This window comes from Salvelinus fontinalis, chromosome 10 (assembly GCF_029448725.1).
Source record: "Salvelinus fontinalis isolate EN_2023a chromosome 10, ASM2944872v1, whole genome shotgun sequence".
NCBI classification, from domain to species: Eukaryota; Metazoa; Chordata; class Actinopteri; order Salmoniformes; family Salmonidae; genus Salvelinus; species Salvelinus fontinalis.
In genome coordinates this window covers 16,888,496-16,910,940 of record NC_074674.1, presented here as the reverse complement: position 1 = coordinate 16,910,940, position 22,445 = coordinate 16,888,496, and the positions used below count along the sequence as shown (strand labels likewise).

Genomic DNA, 22,445 nt, shown 5'->3' with positions numbered 1-22,445 from the left:
TTTTACTATTTTTTTAAATAGTCAGAACTATTAAACTATAAATACACATTTATTTTAAAAGTCAAAGCCGGAACTTAAATTCAGATAGGACTGCTGCTTGGGGTGTATTTTAAAGATGCACTTTATAAGGAAAGCGTGAATCGATGTGGATACATGTTATTATAATTTTCTGTTGATAATTTGAGATAATTAATACGTTATACTGATTTTGATTAATGTTCTCGGGAGGCACGGCATTTAGAGAATGTGTTTACCTTATTTGACAGGCAGTTCAATGCCAACAGGGTTTATGGTTGATGAATGACATTCACACAGAGCAGTCGACATTGCCCTGTCCATGTCAAGACTGTCTACAATATTTTTACTGGAATACGTTTGTAAGCCCGAAGCAGGTTGAAGATGCGACTTCGGGCTGTCCTGGGAATAGGCATTGGGACGTTCAGTGTCCTGGTTGGGGGGGTAAGATTTACATTTCAGGGACAAACGTGGTTAAAAGGCTGTGTACTGTTGGCTATTTGTCACTAGTCGCTACTGTTGTCTATGGATAATGTGTATTGCTCTGTGTTGGGTTGCGTAGGGTAAAAGTATACTGAGGAATGGACCACAGACGTGCAAGTGGAGATTACAAGGAAGAAGACAGTACAGCTTTTTGCCAGGTATATCACATGTCCCATTCCCATATTAGACTGAACTTTGATGATCTCTCAGTGCTTTTGTAATACAAATTCGTAAGTTCTTATTTAATATCCCATAGATGATGTCAAATCCCCACGAGCTGTGGTCAATCCAGATATATCGAAGTAAGTGTTAAAACTAGCTCTAACCAAGGTGTATTACTACTCTATAGCCTACTTCATGGTCCTTGGTAGCCCCTTTAATATCAGATGTAATAATCACTATTGTTTGTCCCCAGAATCCGGAACATTGGCATCATGGCACACATAGATGCAGGGAAGACCACCACCACCGAGAGAATGCTGTATTACTCTGGATACACCAGGGCCTTGGGAGGTGTGTAGGAGGGGATTGGGATAGACATGGGGGATGTGTGGGTTGGGGTCAGTAATTCCATTTCAATTCCACCTCCTCTGTTAAACAATGCAGGAAAAAGCTAGCAGAGTCCCAAGCTAGCAACTCAATGTATCTCTCTTTTCTTGTTTCCCAGATGTTGATGACGGGGACACTGTGACAGACTTCATGGTTCAGGAGAGGGAGCGGGGAATCACCATACAGTCTGCTGCAGTCACCTTCGACTGGAAAAAGCACAGGATCAACCTCATAGATACGCCAGGTACAGAGCCAGTCCCATTCAACAAATCGTGCAAAAACACAAACACGAATCCTATAGACAGGCAACCCTGACGCAAAATCAACCCATAGACCCTCCATAGTACAACACTGTGTGTGTGGGTGGGTGTTTCAGGACATGTTGACTTTACTCTGGAGGTGGAGCGAGCCCTGCGTGTGTTGGATGGGGCGGTGGCTGTGTTTGATGCCTCTGCTGGCGTTGAGGTGAGTCAAGCCCTGATACCATGCCATGTTCCCACCCTGTACTGAAATAGGCCTATGCATCTCTGTTTTTCTGTCTATTGTCTGTAGAAAAAGATAGTAATTGAACTGACCTAGAATTCGAGGTGTTGATTGTATTGTAAATGTGTGTGTGTGTTAGTGACTCAGTATGGCTGTGTGTTCTGTGTTGTGTCTTGCGATATCACCAGGCTCAGACTCTGACAGTGTGGCGGCAGGCTGAGAAACATCATGTACCCTGTATCTGTTTCCTGAACAAGATGGACAAGCCTGGGGCCAGGTAAAACAACCAGCATCACATAGTGACTCCCTTCTGTTGTAACCAGACATATATCTTCATGCTTGCTGTTAGGATGTGGGACTACAGTGTTCATTTTGATAAAATTGTATTTTCTTTTGTTCTATATAGTTTACACTTTTCCATTGAGAGCATAAAGAAGAAACTGAAAGCCAATCCTGTGCTCCTCCAGGTAGACAACATTCTCAATAGGCCTTCTATGTATTTTACATTGTTCAGCTTCCCTGCTGTGATAATGCCTCCATATCAAATGACATACATTGCAGTATAAATGAGAAACAACCGGTTACACAGATTCCAATTGGCAGCGGGAAGAGCTTCACAGGATTGATTGACTTGATTACCAACCAGCAAATGACGTGGCGGGTGAAATCCAGAGCAGAGGATGGCCGTGTCTTTGAGACCAAATCCCTCAGCCAATCAGATGACCCGGAACTTCTTCAGGACGCTATGGAGGCCAGAGCAGCTCTGATAGAACAGGTAAAGGAAATTACATCATCATGGCAACTGTCATCGAGTGCTTATTTTTATGCTATTGCTGATAGCTTAGATCGCTATAAAAACACAAGTATAGTAAAAACATGTGTAAATGCTATGTGTCATAGTTGGCGTTTGCATTTTTTCCTTGACAGGTTGCTGATCTGGATGATGAGTTTGCGGAGCTGTTACTTGGAGGTTACGGTGAAAATTTTGATGCGGTACCTCCTGCCAAAGTAAGCAAGATTTATCTGAGGAAAATATCATTATACCACACAAGGGCCAACATCTTACCAGAAACCACTCTATGGAAAGAGGAAGCGCAGCAGGAGGAAGTGGTATTTGACCCAGGCTTGTGTTCACAATTTGATCTTTGTGTTTTAGCAGTAGGACTGGGTTCTGCATGTGGTATTGTGTGTGTATCTGGTGTATTGTGTATTCTCCAGCTCCAGGAGGCAGTGCGGAGGGTGACTCTGGCACGTAAAGGAGTCCCTGTGCTTTGTGGGAGCTCTCTGAGGAACAAAGGTGTTCAGCCTCTCATGGACGCCATCACAGCCTACCTCCCTGCCCCCAACGAGAGGCACCACGACCTAGTGTGAGTACATCCCCCAACCTCTACCCCTAACCAGAACTCCATCACAGCCTATCTCCTCGCCCCAAACAGGAGGCACCATGGTGTGAGTAACATTTAACCTTTACCTTGTAGAGTCAACAATATGTGTTATCCGTAATAGCCCACTCTGCTCTAACCCCAATAGGACTTTTCTATAACATTATTTTGTGGGATACCTAACCAAGATGTAATTCAATCTGATCCATATCATTGGGCTGAAGCCACTACTCTTTTCTACCACATATATCAGTCAGGGATTTATTCTTGAATCAGACCCAGTTTGATTCGGTTTGGTCTATTCCCTTCACACAGGCGTTGGTACCAGGATGACCTGTGTGCCCTGGCCTTCAAGGTGGTGCATGACAAGCAGCGAGGTCCTCTGGTGTTTGTGAGGATCTACTCTGGGACCATGAAGCCCCAGTCTGCTGTCCTCAACATCAACAGGAACAACACGTACGTAGGTCCATCACCATCCCACTACTACCCAATACCTGCTTACTGCTACAGCAGCTTGCTGAATGGGATTGAATTAATGCTAATCAATGAATTAACTCTGTATCTCTTAAGGTTTTGTTGCATTGGGTATAACTCAGTCGGAGCCCTCTAAAATGGTGCATCTTACAAATTCTCAGGCTGTGCCAATAAACTCAAGTACTGTTAGTTTTCTAATTACTGTGCTTGTCACTTTGAATTCCACTGTTCTCCACTGTAGAGAGAGGATGAGTCGGCTGCTGCTGCCATTTGCTGACCAGCATGTGGAGATACCTTCTCTGACTGCAGGAAACATTGCACTCTGTGTGGGCCTCAAGCAGGTAGGCCTCTTTGAGAGAATACCTGTTTTGGATTTTTTTAACCTTTATTTAACTTGGCAAGTCAGTTAAGAACAAATTCTTATTTACAATGACGGCCTAGGAACAGTGGGTTAACTGCCTTGTTCAGGGGCAGAATGACAGATTTTTACCTTGTCAGCTCGGGGATTCAATCTAGCAACTTTCCGGTTACTAGTTCAACGCTCTAACCACTAGGCTACCTGCCGCACCATAAATTGGAATTGAAAACACATCCATTCTCAGTAAAGAGCAATATGTTTTTGAAACTGAAACATTGTTTTGAATCTGTTGGGTGACAGTGGCTTGACAATTAAACCAAACACTTTCACTTCCAAGCAATCTTTCATTATGTTTACAAAAAATCCCTCTCTCACTCCCTCTCTCTCTCAGACAGTGACAGGGGACACTATTGTGTCCTCCAAGGCCTCGGCAGCGGCCGCGGTCCGGCGGGCCCAGAAGGAGGGGGAGGGGAAGAGGGGTGGAGAGCAGGCCAGTCTGGTGCTGGCTGGAGTGGAGGTCCCCGAGCCTGTCTTCTTCTGCTCCATAGAACCCCCCACTATGTCTAAACAGGCAGGTCAGTGTCCCTGCAGCCATTACTAAGCATGGGATCCCTGCTCAAATCCCCTCATACCATGCACTGTTCTACAGGCTTGTTTGAGCCACCTGGCCTAAAACTCTTGTAACACTGTTATAACAACCTATGAATGTTATTATCCTCTGTTTTCTATTAGATCTGGAGAATGCCCTGACCTGCCTCCAGAGAGAAGACCCTAGCCTGAAGGTCAGGGTAGATTCAGACTCTGGACAGGTAATACCACCTGTACAGGAGGAACATGTATGATTGATTAATTGCTTGGTTGAAAGTGTTGATTGATTGAATGAATGTTAGCTAGCTAGCATATAATATTAGACTAATAAAATATGCAACATCTGTTTTAATGGTCTGTGTACCGTCTCCTCCGCCAGACCATTCTGTGCGGAATGGGAGAGCTGCACATTGAGATCCTCCATGATCGGATCAGGAGAGAGTACGGCATCGAGACCCACCTGGGACCTCTACAGGTGGCCTACAGGGAGACCATCCTCCAATCAGTGGCCACCACAGGTATAGTATGCCAATCAGTACGGAGGAGGAAACCATATTTTCCAATCAGTGTAGATCGTACTGATTCTCCTTATTCTGATTCCTGATTGTGCTTCCTGCTTGTGTGTGTTTCAGACACGCTGGACCGTACAGTTGGGGAGAGGAGACACATGGTGACTGTGAGCGTGGCGGTCTGCCCCATCATGGACTCCTCCTCCTCCTCGCTCACTTCCTGTGAAATCACCTACGATGAGGAAGTGGAGGAGCAGCTGTCCCCTGACGTCAGGGACGCCGTGGAGAACGGAGTAAACAGCTCTTATCTCCAAGGTAACGACATCACACCGACCAGATTATGGAAGAAGACCCCCATTTCCGATGAGTCTTGTACTGTTACAGCCCCTATTCTGCTACTCAATAAGTGCATTATGTGCTCACTCTCCCAGGTCCGTTGCTTGGTTACCCGGTCCAGGGCGTGTCCACTATGATCCAGAGTGTGAGCATGGAGCCGGGGACGTCTCTGGCTATGTTGTCTGCCTGCGTGTCCCGCTGTATGCTCAAGGTACATCAACACCTGCACGTGATAGTGTTGTGTACACAATGTGAGATGATCTCTGCCTATGTACTGTAGTCTTGTGATGGCTCTGTGAGTTTCGATAGAAGGAGAAAGGCATTAGCGATATGGGTTTCTTTACGCTGCTGCTACTCGCTCTATGCATAGTCTCTTTACCCCTACTTACATGTACATATTACCTCGACTAACCTGTACCCCCCGCACATTGACTCGGCACCAGTATACCCTGTATATAGCCTCGTTATTGTTATTTTATTGTTACTATTTTATTTTTGTATTTGTTATTTATTCAATATTTTCTTAACTGCACTGTTGGTTAAGGACTTTTAAATAAGCATTTCACGGTAAGTTCTACACCTGTTGTATTCGGCGGATGTGACAAATAACATTTGATTTAATTTTATAGTAATACTACACTAGTAACAGTGACCCTATTACTCTTACTATTACTAATACTGTGCTAGTAACATTGTCCCTATTACTCTTACTATTACTAATACTATGCTCGTAACATTGTCCCTATTACTAATACTATGCTAGTAACAGTGTCCCTATTACTCTTACTATAACTAATACTATGCTAGTAACATTGTCCCTATTACTCTTACTATTACTAAGCTAGTAACTTTGTCCCTATTACTCTTACTATAACTAATACTATGCTAGTAACATTGTCCCTATTACTCTTACTAATACTACACTAGTAACAGTGTCCCTATTTCTCATATTATTACTAATACTACGCTAGTAACAGTGACCCTATTTCTCATATTATTACTTATACTACGCTAGTAACAGTGTCCCTATTTCTCATATTATTACTAATACTACGCTAGTAACAGTGACCCTATTTCTCATATTATTACTTATACTACGCTAGTAACAGTGACCCTATTTCTCATATTATTACTTATACTACGCCAGTAACAGTGACCCTATTTCTCATATTATTACTAATACTACGCTAGTAACAGTGTTGTCTCTGTCCCCTGTAGGCTCTGAGGCAGGCGGGGGGGCAGGTGCTGGAGCCTGTGATGTCACTGGAGGTGACGGTGGGGGAGGAGCACCTGAGCTCTGTGCTGGGTGACCTGGCTCAGAGACGAGGGGCAATCCGTGACATCCAGAGTCGCCATGACAGCAAGGTGCTGCTGGCAACCGCGCCCCTGGCTGAGATGATGGTAGGTTGGTTCAATGTTGCCGTGGAAACCTCCTGTAGTGACAGGGCAGACAACACCACCAATATAGTATAAAAGTGCATTTAATTTTTTTTTTTTTTCGCTATTTCTGTCTTGTACATTTCTCATCGTCTTGTTGCTAGCGAATCAAGTCCGCTGCTAGCGAATGGCGCATAATTTTCAGCTTATTCTAAATGCATCTTAGCTGAATAATATACTGTATCAGAGTCAAAAAGTGACACTACAGTATCCCTCCTTTACCAGATTGTAATGGATCTAATCTTTCCTCCTGTTTCAGGGCTACTCCACCGCCCTGCGAACTCTGACCTCTGGCAACGCCACCTTCTCCCTCCAGCTGGACATCTATGAGGCCATGAACCCCCAACACCAGAATGCCCTGCTCAACAAGATGGCTGGCCTTGCCTGATGACATCACGCAGAGACGGAAGAGGAATTCTGGGAAATGTAAGCCAGCAGGAATGTCCATTTACAGTGTCTTCAGAAACTATTCATGTTGTAACAGACTGAATTCAAAATGGATTAAATATATTTTCCTCTCACCCATCTACATACAATACACCATAATGACAAAGTGAAAACATGTTTTTAGAAATTTTAGTTAATTTATTGAAAAATAAATACAGGAATATCTGATTTACATAAGTATTCACACCTGTAAGTCAATACTTTGTAGAATTACCTTTGGCAGCGATTACAGCTGTGAGTCTTTCTGGGTAAGTCTCTTAAGAGCTTTCCAAAGCTGGATTGTGCAACATTTGCCACTTTATTCTATTCAAAATTCTTCAAGCTCTGTCAAATTGGTTGTTCATCATTGCTAAACAACCATTTTCAGGTCTTGCCATAGATTTTGAGGTAGATTTAAGTCAAACCCGTAACTCGGCCACTCAGGAACATTCACTGTCTTCTTGGTAAGCAACCCCAGCGTCGATTTGGACTTTGGACTTGTTTTTTAGGTTATTGTCCTGCTGAAAGGTGAATTCATCTCCCAGTGTCTGCTGGAAAGCAGACGGAACCAAGTTTTCCTCTATGCTTGAAGAAAATGGACAGTGGTACTCAGTATGTGTTGTATTGGACTTGCTGCAAACATAACACGTTGTATTCAGGACAAAAGCCGTGCCACATTTTTTGCAGTATTACTTTAGTGAGTGTTTCTTAAAAATATTTATATATAACGTGCACCCAGGGGGGGCCCCAGGACCGAGTTTGGGAAACCCTAATTTCGAGCCTTGTTGCAAATGTTTCCTTCTTTTCACTTTTGTCAGTTAGGTTAGTATTGTGGTTTAACAACAATGATGTTGAGCCGTCCTCAGTTTTCTCCCATCAAACGCTTAACTGTTTTTATGTCACCATTGGCCTTAATGGTGAAATTAGTGGTTTCCTTCTCCGGCAACCGAGTTAGGAAGGACGCCTGTATCTTTGTAGTGACTGGGTGTATTGATACACCATCCAAAGTCTAATTAATAACTTGCTCAGAGGGAGCAAAGGGATATTTGTCTGCTTTTGAAAAAATACATGTCCTACTCTGCAAGGCATTGGAAAACCTCCCTGGTCTTTGTGGTTAAATCTGTTTGAAATTCCCTGCTTGACTGAGGAATTACAGATAATTATATGTGTGGGGTATAGAGATGGGGTAGTCATTCAAAAACTGTTAAACGGGCTCCCGAGTGACACAGTGCAAGAGGCGTCACTACAGTCCCTGGTTTGAATCCAGGTTGTATCACATCCGGTCGCGATTGGGAGTCCCATAGGGCGGTGCACAATTCGCCCAGCATCATCCGGGTTTAGCAGTCATTGTAAATAAGAATTGGTTCTTAACCGACTTGCCTACTTCAAGGTTAAATGAAAACACTATTGCACACGGAGTCCATGCAACATATGAAAATCTTTCCTCCTGAACTTTAAGCTTGCCATAACAAATGGGGTTGAATCAAGACATTTCATATTTTAATTTCAAAAAACATAATTCCACTTTGACATTATGGGCCAGTGACATCTCAATTTAATCAATTCTAAATGCAGGCTGTGATACAATGTTGAAAAAGTCTATGAATACTTTCTGAAGGCACTATATATATATATATACACACTCCTGTGAGGGTGTTTGCTGTGCAAACATGAAAATCGGGTCAAGAACATGCATGTGAGCATTCAGTACTTCTGTTGAACATATTGTAGAAGTGGCGGTATCAGTCATTAAATGTATATCAATTGTATAAAAGATGATATTGTGATGAAATGTGTAATTTCCATGAATCGGTAAACTGCGTCGCACTTCGGGTGTCCATCACTAGTGTTTACACACACAATTCTGCAAGTTTATTTTAATTCATACAAACATTAATATAAAAAGGTGTTCCTACACACAATCAATTTGTGCCATTGATTGGAATGAGGATTGTTCTGAGAAACAATTTTTAAAAAGGCAGAATTTGGCTCATATCAGTGCATCAATAAAGTCATGAAGACAATCAAGTTTGATTTGTGTTCAAATTGAGATTATTTCTCTCTCCCCCATTGCTGTTAACGCTGCTTCTCAGGTTGTAGCCCCACAGTGGCTGTCAGCTCATACCCCTTTGTACTCATGTGCACAGTAACCTGTAAACAGAGGCTCAGCTGGTATACCACGCCTAGTAGAGCAAGAGAAGACAGAGATGGAGTGAGGGGAGAGAAAAGACAGGAAGAAAGAGGGTGTTACCATATTATAGTCATGGCCAAAAGCTTTGAGAATGACACAAATAAACTTTCAAAGTCTGCTGCCTCAGTTTGTATGATGGCAATTTGGAATGTTATGAGGAGTGATCATATGAATTACAATTAATTGTGAAGTCCCTCTTTGCCATGCAAATGAACTGAATCCCCCCAAAAACATTTCCGCTGCATTTCAGCCCTGCCACAAAAGGACCAGCTGACATGTCAGTGATTCTCTCATTAACACAAGTGTGAATATTGACAAGGACAAGGCTGGAGATCACTCTTATGCTGATTGAGTTCAAATAACAGACTGGAAGCTTCAAAAGGAGGGTGGTGCTTGGAATCATTGTTCTTACTCTGTCAAACATGGTTACCTGCAAGGAAACACGTGCCGTCATCATTGCTTTGCACAAAAAGGGCTTCACAGGCAAGGATATTTCTGCCAGCAAGAATGCACCTAAATCAACCATTTATCGGATCATCAAGAACTTCAAGGTGAGCAGTTCAATTGTTGTGAAGAAGGCTTCAGGGCGCCCAAGAAAGTCCAGTAAGCGCCAGAACCGTCTCCTGAAGTTGATTCAGCTGCAGGCTCGGGGCACCACCAGTACAGAGCTTGCTCAGGAATGTCAGCAGGCAGGTGTGAGTGCATCTGCACGCACAGTGAGGCGAAGACTTTTGGAGGATGGCCTGGTGTCAAGAAGGGCAGCAAAGAAGCCACATTCTCTCCAGGAAAAACATCAGTGACAGACTGATATTCTGCAAAAGGTACAGGGATTGGACTGCTGAGGATTGGGGTAAAGTCATTTTCTCTGATGAATCCCCTTTCCGATTGTTTGGGGCATCCGAGGGAAAAAAAGCTTGTCCGGAGAAGACAAGGGGAGCGCTACCATCAGTCCTGTGTCATGCCAACAGTAAAGCATCCTGAGACCATTCATGTGTGGGGTTGCTTCTCAGCCAAGGGAGTGGGCTCACTCACAATTTTGCCCAAAGAACACAGCCATGAATAAAGAATGGTATCAACACATCCTTCGAGAGCAACTTTTTCCAACCATCCAGGAACAGTTTGGTGATGAACAATGCCTTTTCCAGCATGATGGAGCACCTTGCCATAAGGCAAAAGTGAGAACTAAGCGGCTCGGGGAACAAAACATCGATATTTTGGGTCCATGGCCAGGAAACTCCCTAGACCTTAATCCCATTGAGAACTTGTGGTCAATCCTCAAGAGGCGGGTGGACAAACAAAAACCCACAAATTCTGACAAACTCCAAGCATTGATTCTGCAAGAATAAGCTGCCATCAGTCAGGATGTGGCCCAGAAGTTAATTGACAGCCTGCCAGGGCGGATTGCAGAGGTTTTTGAAAAAGAAGGGTATTATTGACTCTTTGTCAATAAAAGCCTTTGACACTTATGAAATCCTTGTAATTATACTTCAGTATTCCATAGTAACATCTGCCAAAAATATCTAAAGACACTGAAGCAGACAACTTTGTGGAAATTAATATTTGTGTCATTCTCAAAACTTTTGGCCACGACTGTATACTTGAGTGAAGAGATTTTTTGCACCAATTCTTATAAGGGGGGCGCACCACAGAATGAAATAGAACAGTACGTTTCTCTATGGGGGCGACTTACTGGACCATGCGACAGCGGTGCTGGATCAGACGACTATAAGCATCGTTTATGTCTTTCACATCCTTGCCACTCCACAACCGCTCCCCCACAGCACTGGCACGGGGCCTGGGGATAGGAGAGAAACATCTTCACAGACTAACATTACAGACAGTGCAGTGTAAAATGGATGGAGAGGAAAGGCATCTTCTAATAGATTTTTTTTTAACATTTGGGTTTGTCTGCAGCGTACCAGAGTCTGGGGGTCAGGTTGGTAGCGTCCACGTATTCCCCCCACAGACAGGCCTCTCCTCCGACCACCAGCTTCTTCTGAGCATCTGTGCCTGGGTTCACAAGGTCAAATGTAATTCAGGGGTCAGGAGGCAAAGTTTCTGTATGCGCATTTAATCTTTAAAATGATGGGAATGGAGTTATTCTGTGGTATTCATTCTACTACTTCAGTCAACAGGGTTGCACTTATAGTAAGTTGCACAGAAATAAAAAAAAACGCATGACCATCGGATCACAAGACAGAAGTGGATGGCTTTTGGCACGGAAGGCGTTTTCCCTGTTCGGGCTCAGAGCAGGTGGGTTGGACCTTAGACCTGTGTCATACGAGTCAGCTATCAATTTAGAACAGCATGGGTAGGGCAAAGTCTTCCTTTATCACAAACAATAAAAGTCAATGTATTGGTCCTTGCTGCTCTAATGTAAATATACAGTGAGGTATCGCGATAAGCGTCGCGACCAGTCGATGTAAAATATTAAACATGAAACTCCAACCGTAAAAAAAAAAAAAAAAAAAAACACAGCAAAGAGTAGTATTTTTTTCTGAAATAAAGCATCTGTCTAAAGTGGCCAGATAGAGACACACACCATTAAAGTCCTGTGGGTCTGCCTTGTAAGCGGCCTGCCAGTCTTGGCCGTAGGAGATGCGGTTCAGGTACCAGGGTGTGGAGAGCAGGGCCTGGTAGCCTGATGCTGTGACCCTTGCCATCTCAGCCTGGTACTGCTGCTGGTTGCCTTTCCACACGTGGATTAGCGTGTCAGCCTTCAGCTACATACAGTAGACACACATCACATACTGTAGATACACATGCAACATGTGATTGAGGAGTATCCTTAGTATTTAGGTGTATTAGTACTACTTAGTGTAGAGTAGTATTTTTGGGGGGAGGGGAGGGGGGGGGGGTGAAGAAACTTAAAAAGAAGAAAGAATATGCCACAGGAGAGCCCTCCGTGGATAAGCGTGCCTCCGGGTACATTCAAGACGCAAAACGTTGTAGAGAAGAAATTAAAGTTGTCCCCTTGCAAGATGCTTCCAGCGAGGTGGTTTTCAACGCATGGGTGTTTCTCTCTTCATGGTGGGGCATCACAAAACAAAATGGAGTAAAGTTCTGAAGTTGGCTGCATATGTAAGGTTTCACGTCAACTTCTTGCTTACAAATGTTCAACATGTTACAGTGTTGCTGATCTTGAATGTACCCCGAAATAAGAGCAGCGCTGTGAAGCCATGAAGCATGGACGCCAAGTGAACATGCAAGAGTTGTCAGGGCTAGCATCTGGAAGGCCTAACGCGCCGCAGCAAGCAACAATAATCAAATCAAGAAGTTCAATGTTACAGTACAAACGAGACAGACATAGGCCTCAACCTAGACCAGAACCAAAATGAATACCAAGCAAAAAGGCAATCGACAGCCCTAACTGGTTTACCCAACAACAACAATCTCTATCTCTACCATGAACCAAAGCTGGATACAAAAAAGTAGTTTGTCAGGTTTCCCGTGTGTTGGTCAAAAAAAAAAAAAAAACACCTTCCAACAAGAACCATGTCTCTGTACACTACGACTTTGGTCCAGAGAGCAGATGTTTCAATATGATACAGCGGTGCAATATTCAAGTGCAGACCTGTTGAATGAAGTCATTCAAATTTGAAAGGACAATTTTTGCATTTTCAACCGTGGCATGTTAGGCCAAAACTCAGAGCTATTCCAGATCTCCTAGAACCCGGTCCTCTTTTTTATTTTAACACGATGTGATTATTAAAACACTATTTGATGATTACATATTTTTTTATTAAGATCCCCATTAGCCGACGCCATAACGTCAGCTAATCTTACTGGGGCCCAACAAAAGGGAGGTGTCTGATGAAGACAACTGACCATTGAAGCTGAGCGGCTCGACCTTGTAGTACTTCTGCCAGTCCTGTCCGTAACTAATGTAATCTAGGTACCAGGGGGCGGAGAGGATGGTGGTGAAGCCCGCCTCTGTCACCTTCTGAAGCTCCTCTTCAAACTGGTTCCCCATCCACACATGCACTACTGTGTTTGACTTCAGCTGCAAGTATTACACTGATTTGTTACTCAGAAAACATGTTTATTATTTGCGGATGTGGTGGTCAGACATTGGTTAGAAATAATTGATTCCAATACTTTGAGCGCTTGCTTGAGTCTGCCTGGAGTGCCATATGGGCGGGATTTGCAGTTCTGGGACTTTTCTATTGGTTTATTAAGCCAGGCAAGCTCAAACAGGCACAGATAAATACATTTTTTCAGTATTTGAAACCCAGGTCTGGTGGTGGTTAGGAGATAGAGTAACAAAGTAAAAGCTAATACTAACATTATATATATATATATATATATATATATATATATAGATAGGAGCCAAGCCATGAAGCCACATGCACTACTATGCAAATAGCAGGTAAGAAGTGAATAAGGTACAGTTGCAGTCGGAAGTTCACATACACCCTAGCCAAATACATTTAAACTCAGTTTTTCACAATTCCTGACTTTTAATCCTAGTTAAAATTCCCTGTCTTAGGTCAGTTAGGATCACCACTTTATTTTAAGAATGTGAAGTGTCAGAATAATAGTAGAGAGAACGATTTATTTCAGCTTTTATTTCTTTCATCACATTCCCAGTGGGTCAGAAGTTTACATACACTTAATTAGTATTTCGTAGTGTTGCCTTTAAATTGTTTAACTTGGGTCAAACGTTTCGGATAGCCTTCCACAAGCTTCCCACAATAAGTTGGGTGAATTTTGTCCCATTCTTCCTGACAGAGCTGGTGTAACCAAGTCAGGTTTGTAGGCCTCCTTGCTCGCACATGCTTTTTCAGTTCTGCCCACAAATTTTCTATAGGATTGAGGTCAGGGCTTTGTGATGGCCATTCCAATACCTTGACTTTGTTGTCCTTAAGCCAATTTGTCATTGTTCATTTGGAAGACCCATTTGCGACTAAGCTTTAACTTCCTGACTGATGTCTTGAGATGTTGCTTCAATATATCCACAATTTTACTTCTTCATGATGCCATCTATTTTGTGAAGTACAGCAGTCCCTCCTGCAGCAAAGAACCCCCACAACATGATTCTGCCAGCAACGTGCTTCACGGTTGGGATGGTGTTCTTGGGCTTGCAAGCTTCCCCCTTTTTCCTCCAAACATAACAATGGTCATTATGGCCAAACAGTTCTATTTTTATTTCATCAGACCAGAGGACATTTCTCCAAAAAGTACAATATTTGTCCCCATTTAAAGTGGCAAACCGTAGTCTGGCTTTTTTATGGTGGTTTTGGAGCAGTGGCTTCTTCCTTGCTGAGCGGCCTTTCAGGTTATGTCGATATAGGACTCGTTTTACTGTGGATATAGATACTTTTGTACCTGTTTCCTCCAGCATCTGCACAAGGTCCTTTGCTGTTCTGGGATTGATTTGCACTTTTCGCACCAAAGTGCGTTCATCACTAGGAGACAGAACGCAACTCCTTCCAGAGCGGTATGACGGCTGCGTGGTCCCATGGTGTTTATACTTGCGTACTATTGTTTGTACAGATGAACGTGGTACCTTCAGGCATTTGGAAATTGCTCCCAAGGATGAACCAGACTTGTGGAGGTCTACAATTTTTTGCCTGAAGTCTTGGCTGATTTCTTTTGATTTTCCCATAATGTCAAGCAAAGAAGCACTGAGTTTGAAGGTAAGGCCTTGAAATACATCCACACCTCCAATTGACTCAAATTATGTCAATTAGCGTATCAGAAGCTTCTAAAGCCATGACATCATTTTCTGGAATTTTCCAAGCTGTTTAAAGGCACATTCAACTTACTTTATGTAAACTTCTGACCCACTGGAATTGTGATACAGTGAATTATAAGAGAAATAATCTGTCTTTAAACAATTGTTGGAAAAATGACTTGTGTCATGCACAAAGTAGATGTCCTAACCAACTTGCCAAAACTTGTGGTGTGGAAATTTGTGGTGTGGAAATTTAGGAAATTTGTGGTGTGGTTGAAAAACGAGTTTTAATGACTCCAACCTAAGTGTATGTAACCTTCGACTTAAACTATAACTGAAGATATTTTGAACATAGAAATATTAGAATTTCACTTCAGAAAATGTCTGATTTCTAAATATCAGAGAGGCTGCTTTTCTCTCTGCCTGTGCGAATAAATGCTGCAGCTCTGTTACCTTAACTCCATTGTCAATCACCTCCTGCCAGATCATGTAGCCCTTGTTAGTAGTGGTGACAATATCCAAGAGCCTATCATGTGACAAAGTAACCACATGAAAATATGAATAATTAATCTTCGGACAATGGGGTGGGCCATTTGTAGAATATGCGGAAGTTACTGTGTTTTTTTAGGTTGGCCGAATGACTTAAATTTTTTTTCACTTTAAGGCCATGTCTAACTGAAGCCACACACCTCTGAATGTAGAAAGACTCCAGCTTGCTGTAGTCGGTCCCAAAGCCTTGCTGCGCCATGAACTTCTGGATGTCTGGGTTGGACTTCCTGTAGATCACAGAGGCATAAAGTAGAGTGTTTTTATGGATGTGCTTGATGTTGGCGGAGACAGCCTACAGTACTATTTTGATTTCATTTCCATTAACTGTCAAACAAGCCAGAGTCACATGGCTGTTGACAATTGTGGTCATATACTGTACCTTTGTAGTGGATAAGGAGTCTGTGGGTCAGTTGGTACTGAATATTTAGACTTTGATTAAGTCACTTTTGAAAGAAATATCTGCTAGGGTCTACTAGCAATGACTTACATGTGGTTGTTTCTCCCTGCTAAACGTAGTTGTTATATGCACCGATTGCCAGTCACCCTGGATAAGAGTGTCTGCTAAATGACAAATATAAAATGTCCATAAGCCTCTCACCAGCAGCTGAAGTCAACCTCGTCTCCTCCTAGATGGATGTAGGCATCAGGGAACACTGTGCTGACCTCCTTGAAGAACATGGCCATGAAGTCATAGGTGGTGTTGAGGATAGGGTTGACCGGTCCAAACGAGCCAGAGGGGCTGGCTCCAGAGTAACAGGGGGTCAGTAGGTCCTTCTGGCCTGGAAAGGGGGCATGAGAGAGGAGCAGATAAAACCAAGGCAATATCAGGTAGCTGCATATTTCACTTCAATTCCTACAAAAAAATATGATGAAAATGTGCATGTCTCAAAGGACAGAAGACTACCCTGACCCCCTAGAAATGAACCCCTTGATACAGCCAGACGACTTTCATCTGAAATACCCCTAAGTGACCCCACACTCACCTTTGCCCCATGACTGAGTGTGTCCAGGGGTGTCGAACTCAGAGACGACACGAATGCCCCTGAGGCGAGCAAACTCAATGATCATCTTCACGTCAGAGGGCGTGTACACATGCGTGTACGGGTGGTATGCTCCCTGCAGAACAACGATACATCAAAACAAAAGCTGTCATACACAAAGGGAATCATTATATACATATGGATATGCATTGAGTAGTTTGAGCCTTTACACTGGCCCTTACACGTTTACAACTTTGAAATGACTGATTTGGTGTAAGCAATACGGTGATAGATCCACCAAGACTACAAGGCTTGTGATGCTCCCACCATATACTTTTCAGCATATCATTTCTGCCATGTCACCTTTGCCCATCTGGTCTTTTCAGGTGTGTGAAAGCTGTAGGTATAGCAGCTGAAATGGGACCAGGCTATTGATAACAACGTCTGCCTGCCTGCCTACCCACTCACCTGCTGGCTCAGCTGGGGGAAGGTACGGCTCATGTAGGGGAAGGATTGGTCATCTACTATGTGCCAGTGGAACACATTGAATTTGTTCCACGCCATTGCTTCCTGCGTGTGGGTAAGGGGAGAATGAGGTTATGATGACATTATGTTATGTAATGTTATGCCATTAATATACAAATTATTTTATCATATGGCCAAAGCAAACATTTAACCATAACAACAAAGTGAACTGAAATCAGAAATCGCATGTATCGTCCTCTCTAACCAGATTGGCTAAGATGACTTTGATGGGCAGGAAGTGACGAGAGCTGTCCAATAAGAGGCCTCGATGTGCAAACCGTGGAAAGTCCTGAATCTCTGTCCTATTGATGCTTTTCTGTGAAAATAAAACAAAGAAATTGAAAATGATCCATTAAAAAAAAAAATAGAAGTATCATTGAATTATTTCTACAATTGAATCAATTTGATGAATACGGAGTCACTGAGGCAAAAACCACAATGTGGAATTGAAAATAGCTTGCTAAGTTGCTGGGAACTGAATTGCCAAATGCATTAGAATGACTTGGAATAGAGCTACAGTGAGTAAGTAAGGTAGGCTACTTCCTCAATCATGTGACTGGTGTTCAGACATGGGTCGAGGCCTCCTTGTTTAACAAACTCTATTCATATGGCACTCATGTCAACTTACTGCTCCATATTCATCCTCATACACCAACTGGCTAAAAGTCTCCAGACCTGGTAATAAAAAGTGAGACACATAGACAATGATTAATCAACAGAATCACAACAGGATTGTAAACACATGCTTTACAACACACTGTCAACCTCTTGGATATGTATATAGTCTCAAATCTAATCAAATCAAAGCTTATTGTAATCTGCATAGGATACAGTGTAGTGTTGTACACAGCACAATGAAATGCTTGCAAGCTTTCCTCTCAGTACGTAGGTATGAATTACAATATTTCCTGTAGCTTTCAAGATCTAGACACAAGATGCTATGCAACGCAACCACAGAAGTTGCACAAGCGTTATGAAAACAAGTGAAACGTTATAACAATATAGGTATGTAAATAGAGGAAGGCCTCACAGGTGTGACCAAACTTCTTTCACCAATATAAACATAGCAAAAAAAGTGTGTGTGTGTATAGCATAAAAGCCATGACCCCTACCTCTCAGCGCGCCCCACACCTTTGGTGCTTTCAGCACAGCAACAGGAGAGTCCACAGAGAGTTCGTCTGTGGACAGGCAGAAGAAAGAAGACTGTCAATCCTATGTTGTTCTTTAAAAAAAAAAAAAATTGTACATCCGATAATGCCCACTAATTTAAAATGCATGCATATGTCACTGTCACCCATCTAGGTAAGTGGCTGTTTCTTCTTTGATGAGTAAGTAAATGCATGTTAGTTTCTCCTTTTTTTTTTTTTAGTTTGGGGCCTTAAGACACAGCTAAGACCAAACTTGCATGTGTACTACTGGTGTGCATTCATGAAACAGTAGCTTAGTGTCTTTACAACAATGATCCGGTGGTTTTATGCCTACGGACCTATTATCTTCCAAGACATTCTAGGTAATCTTTCTCTCTACTACTGACGTAAACTATACTGGCTGAATACCTTAATACCTTCCTAAACACTGATGTAGGATGATGAGACCCGGGCCTCAATCCCACTGGGAAGGCCCCTCGACTATACTTGTGAAGACTCTGCTATTTGTGTTTACCCTGCTAGAGTCCCAACCTTGCAAACTTGGGTCTGAATTCAGAGAAAAAGCACTGATCTCAGAGCAGGTCTCCCTGTACATATAATCGTATTCATCTAAAAGGGAATGATCTAAAAGGGAAATCTGATCCTATATCAGCATACTCCGAGATGCTTTGTGAATACAGAACCTGGCGTAGAGCACCAACAAGGAAGACAAACATCATGTCAGGGCACTCACATGATTCGTCAGATGTCACACTGGGGTAGCTGTCACACTCCGAGTCAGCTGATGTGATCCACACCTGTAACTCAGACACATCAGAGGCAAATGCCTTCTTTTTGTTTTGCCCTTGCATTCTGGAAATGGGGAATATGTATTCGTCATACCTGCAGGACAAGGAAGAAGGAACAAACCAGTTCATGTGACTATGTGGGGGAAAAATGGGTGAATTTCTATGCATAAAACACATTCAACAGTCACAGCTCTATTCAGCACATAGCCTACTTATGAAAAACGTTTTGACTTTTAAACTGTATTCAAATAAAGATGAACTAAAACGTGAATGATTTCAAATCTAACAGAGTCAACGCTAAACGAACATTGACATTGCAGAATGCTGATGTAGGCTTGTCTTTGAAAATACGTAGGCGGCTATTCATTCACAATCACATATTACCTTCGATATGCATTTTGAAGAAGGCTGCAGCTCGCACCGGAAGACGATTCTTTCGCGTCAACTATCTGGAAACTAGCACCGCTGAGTTTGAATGCTACCGTTGACATTTTGACTTTCTGAGGCAACGGCCAGAGAGATCCATACTGAGAATCGCCCAGAGTAGGCTCCTCGACATCATTATAACCATAATCTTGCGTTGCCCGGCAGACAACAACAGCAAGTAATAATGTTGTACACTTCAGCGTCGCGATCATGATGTACTACTGTATTGCCAACTACCAGTCAGCTGACAACTGGCGAGACAGTGGGGGTGTTTTGGTAATATAGCCTGGAGGGGGCGGGGCTTAAATCAATGCGGAAATGTTATCTAACAAATCAGAACATCTCATATTTCTTTTTTATTGAGCCTAAACGGTAAAACAATATATCATGTGATGTATTCTTAAACGCATGTGTAATTGTTTGTTAAATTCATATATGCATAAAGCAATTTATTCGTGTTATTTCGGAGAGTTAATAATGTGCTCAGTCAGATACCGAGGCTATTTATTGTAAATACTTACTAATGTCGAGAATATCTGCAGAAACACACCACTTTTTTAAAACTAGGCAAGTCAGTTAAGACCAAAATCTTATTTTCAATGACGGCCTAGAAACAGTGGGTTAACTGCCTGTTCAGGGGCAGAAAGACAGCTCGGGGATTTGAACTTGCAATCTTTCGGTTTCTAGTCCAACGCTCTAACCACTAGGATTCCCTGCCTAGGCGATGTTAATTTTCATAATTCTCTCATTCTCACCAGATGGACCGAAGACTTAGTGCCACAGAAATAAATTAGGGAACAACAACAATAAGCAAATGGACAAAATACACAAGAAGCAGGTTGAAAGGTAATCTTATGACGGTTCTTATGGTCACATATTACCGGCTGCCTAAACAAACGAATGCTCGATTTTCAGCTATAAAGACGTTTGACTCCTTGCTCTTTGAACTTTGTAGGATCAACCCTCAAGCGTGAATTTTGGCCAACAAGTGGCGCTGTTGTCATTTAAATAAGTGATTCACAAAATCATTGGCGATGATGAAGTTTCAAAGTTGTTTCCGTCTCATTTAGTTTTTCATTCATCATCGATATCTCTTCATTCAAAGACTCAATCATGGACACTCCTAATGACAGTTGTGGTTGCTTTGCGTGATGTACAAGTCTCTACCTTCTTGCCCTTTGTGCTGTTGTCTGTGCCCAATAATTGTTGTACCATGTTTGGTGCTGGTGCTGTTTCTACCATGTTGTTCTCATGTGTTGCTGCCTTGCTATGTTGTTGTCTTAGGTCTCTCTTTATGTAGTGTTGTGTTGTCTCTCTTGTCGTGATGTGTGTTTTGTCCTATATTATTATCTAATATATCCCAACCCCCGTTCCCCAGGAGGCCATTTGAATTTTGGTAGGCCGTCATTGTAAATAATAATTTGTTCTTAACTGACTTGCTTAGTTAAATAAAAGGTTCAATAATAAATAAATGAAAAAAAAATCTCCACATTTCACCATTTCTAACTTGATTAGTGATTTAGGAGAATTTGATCAGACAAGATCTTTCTACAGTTAAGCTTTATAAATGTTGCCAATGTTGCATGGCAAATAATGTACAGTATATACATCTAAATCATATTGTGCTGTGGTGTCTGTACAATTTCACAAATATGAACTAATTTATGTTGTAAGGCCCAGGCATGCAAAATGTATATTCCACTTAAAGTAGCTGTCCAGTGTTTCCAGATTTCTATGAAATATGATCTATAACTAATTACAATATGAGTGAAATGGTTTTCCTTCCCCAAAAATGTAATTATTCTACAAGAGCCAACGCTAAACAAACATTATTTACAAATGAACAATTCTGATATATTTCATATTTTCAATGATATGTACGATATTTAACTTGTCTTAAACTTCTATTTTGTGTGTCTACGATATTGAAGTGCATCAACATCAACCTCTCGCAATATAATATGTTTGGAATATTACATTACTCCTGGATGCATACGCAGGTGTTTGTACTTTGATACTGATTATAAGATGTCTTCCATTTTGCTTACAGGAAGAACTCTGATGGCCATGAACATAGTCTAACATGTATTTGTTAGGACACTGCAGAATATTGCATCACCTCATATTTGAATTTCCGATGCAAGGACATGTTCTCGTTTTCATGCTTTTGAGGGTTGATTCTACAAAGTTCAAAGAGGAAGGTGTCAAAAGCAGTTTTTCTGTGTTTGAATGGTGTTGGCATACCTCAACAACAGAATGGTGTGGGTGTATACTGGTCCATAAAAAATATAAACGACAAGTAAACAGGTGATTGGCCAGCTCAGCCAATGAGATGTCTCGACAAAAAAAACATGATGTTCATTATTTATGAGGAAATAGCAGCATTTTTTTTAAACATCTGTTTGAGATGCAAGTTTGAGGTGGGGTTTTTGAAGAGTTTCTTTTCTAATTTATACTTTGGCCACAAATGCAAATATAGAACGAGTCAACAACATTAGTTGGGAGTTAACAGATTATAAGCTTTTAAGAGTGAGATTTTCACGGGACACTTACCCACCCCCCACCCCAAAACAACCTTCTGCGGCTATGCACAGGTATGGAGTGCATTCAGTCAAAGAGAGGACTATATGAAAAAAAAAACGTTATTCTTATCGTCCTCACCGTGTACACCTTTGATATGTGCCTACGGTAATTACATTTATCTGTATGGAAATCTTGCCATTATTTTATATTTGCTGCTATGGGCAAAGGACCCCACCAAAGATCGACATATGAAAAGTGCAGGTGAACATTTGCAATCCCACACCTGTGCTAATCTTTCATGGACAGATTCAGTGTGTTAATTGAGGAGCTGACCAATTACACAAGACTTAAATTCTGGGTTAACCCGAGATTACACCTGTGCTAGAGTGGCTATTAGGAATTTATGATGGCAAGCCACTAGGCCCTGCATACAAAATGTTGATGATGAAACGCATCAATACTCCATGAGGAAGTTATAAAAAATGTATGGAAATGGACTTCCTGGAATTCAAATGAAGCCTCATGTAAATAATATCTGGTGCATTTTATCCAGTAGTATACGATGCAAAAAATATGAACACATAAAAGCCTACATTAC

General features: G+C 42.0%; 2 protein-coding genes across 4 annotated transcripts; one reads left to right on the top strand and one right to left on the bottom strand.

Moving 5' to 3' along the window:
* Positions 1 to 108: 108 nt before the first annotated feature.
* On the top strand, positions 109 to 17,023 carry gfm2 (GTP dependent ribosome recycling factor mitochondrial 2). Of its 2 annotated transcripts, XM_055935899.1 has the most exons (21): positions 109 to 459; positions 578 to 656; positions 755 to 800; positions 914 to 1,011; positions 1,166 to 1,291; positions 1,424 to 1,512; positions 1,719 to 1,807; positions 1,937 to 1,997; positions 2,120 to 2,305; positions 2,458 to 2,538; positions 2,749 to 2,897; positions 3,228 to 3,368; positions 3,628 to 3,727; positions 4,136 to 4,319; positions 4,477 to 4,553; positions 4,712 to 4,850; positions 4,965 to 5,156; positions 5,273 to 5,388; positions 6,396 to 6,578; positions 6,874 to 7,040; positions 16,824 to 17,023. In XM_055935899.1, the coding sequence occupies exons 1-20, from the start codon at positions 400 to 402 to the stop codon at positions 7,000 to 7,002; spliced, it is 2,325 nt and encodes a 774-aa protein (XP_055791874.1). In that variant the 5' UTR covers positions 109 to 399; the 3' UTR covers positions 7,003 to 7,040; positions 16,824 to 17,023. The 2 variants fall into 2 exon arrangements, with proteins under 2 accessions (XP_055791874.1, XP_055791873.1); XM_055935898.1 differs by lacking the exon at positions 16,824 to 17,023 and having other exon boundaries at positions 6,874 to 9,074.
* Positions 8,519 to 19,593, bottom strand: LOC129863712 (beta-hexosaminidase subunit beta-like). Of its 2 annotated transcripts, none has more exons than XM_055935900.1 (14): positions 19,283 to 19,593; positions 18,844 to 18,992; positions 18,075 to 18,140; positions 17,591 to 17,637; positions 17,168 to 17,278; positions 16,906 to 17,007; positions 16,441 to 16,573; positions 16,056 to 16,236; positions 15,598 to 15,684; positions 15,362 to 15,434; positions 11,774 to 11,954; positions 11,151 to 11,241; positions 10,922 to 11,026; positions 8,519 to 9,223 (listed from the first exon to the last, which is right to left on the bottom strand). In XM_055935900.1, exons 1-14 carry the CDS (start codon positions 19,534 to 19,536, stop codon positions 9,160 to 9,162), a joined length of 1,644 nt encoding a protein of 547 aa, XP_055791875.1. In that variant the 5' UTR covers positions 19,537 to 19,593; the 3' UTR covers positions 8,519 to 9,159. The 2 variants fall into 2 exon arrangements, with proteins under 2 accessions (XP_055791875.1, XP_055791876.1); XM_055935901.1 differs by lacking the exon at positions 11,774 to 11,954 and adding an exon at positions 13,060 to 13,234 and having other exon boundaries at positions 19,283 to 19,591.
* Between the last annotated feature and the right edge of the window lie 2,852 nt (positions 19,594 to 22,445).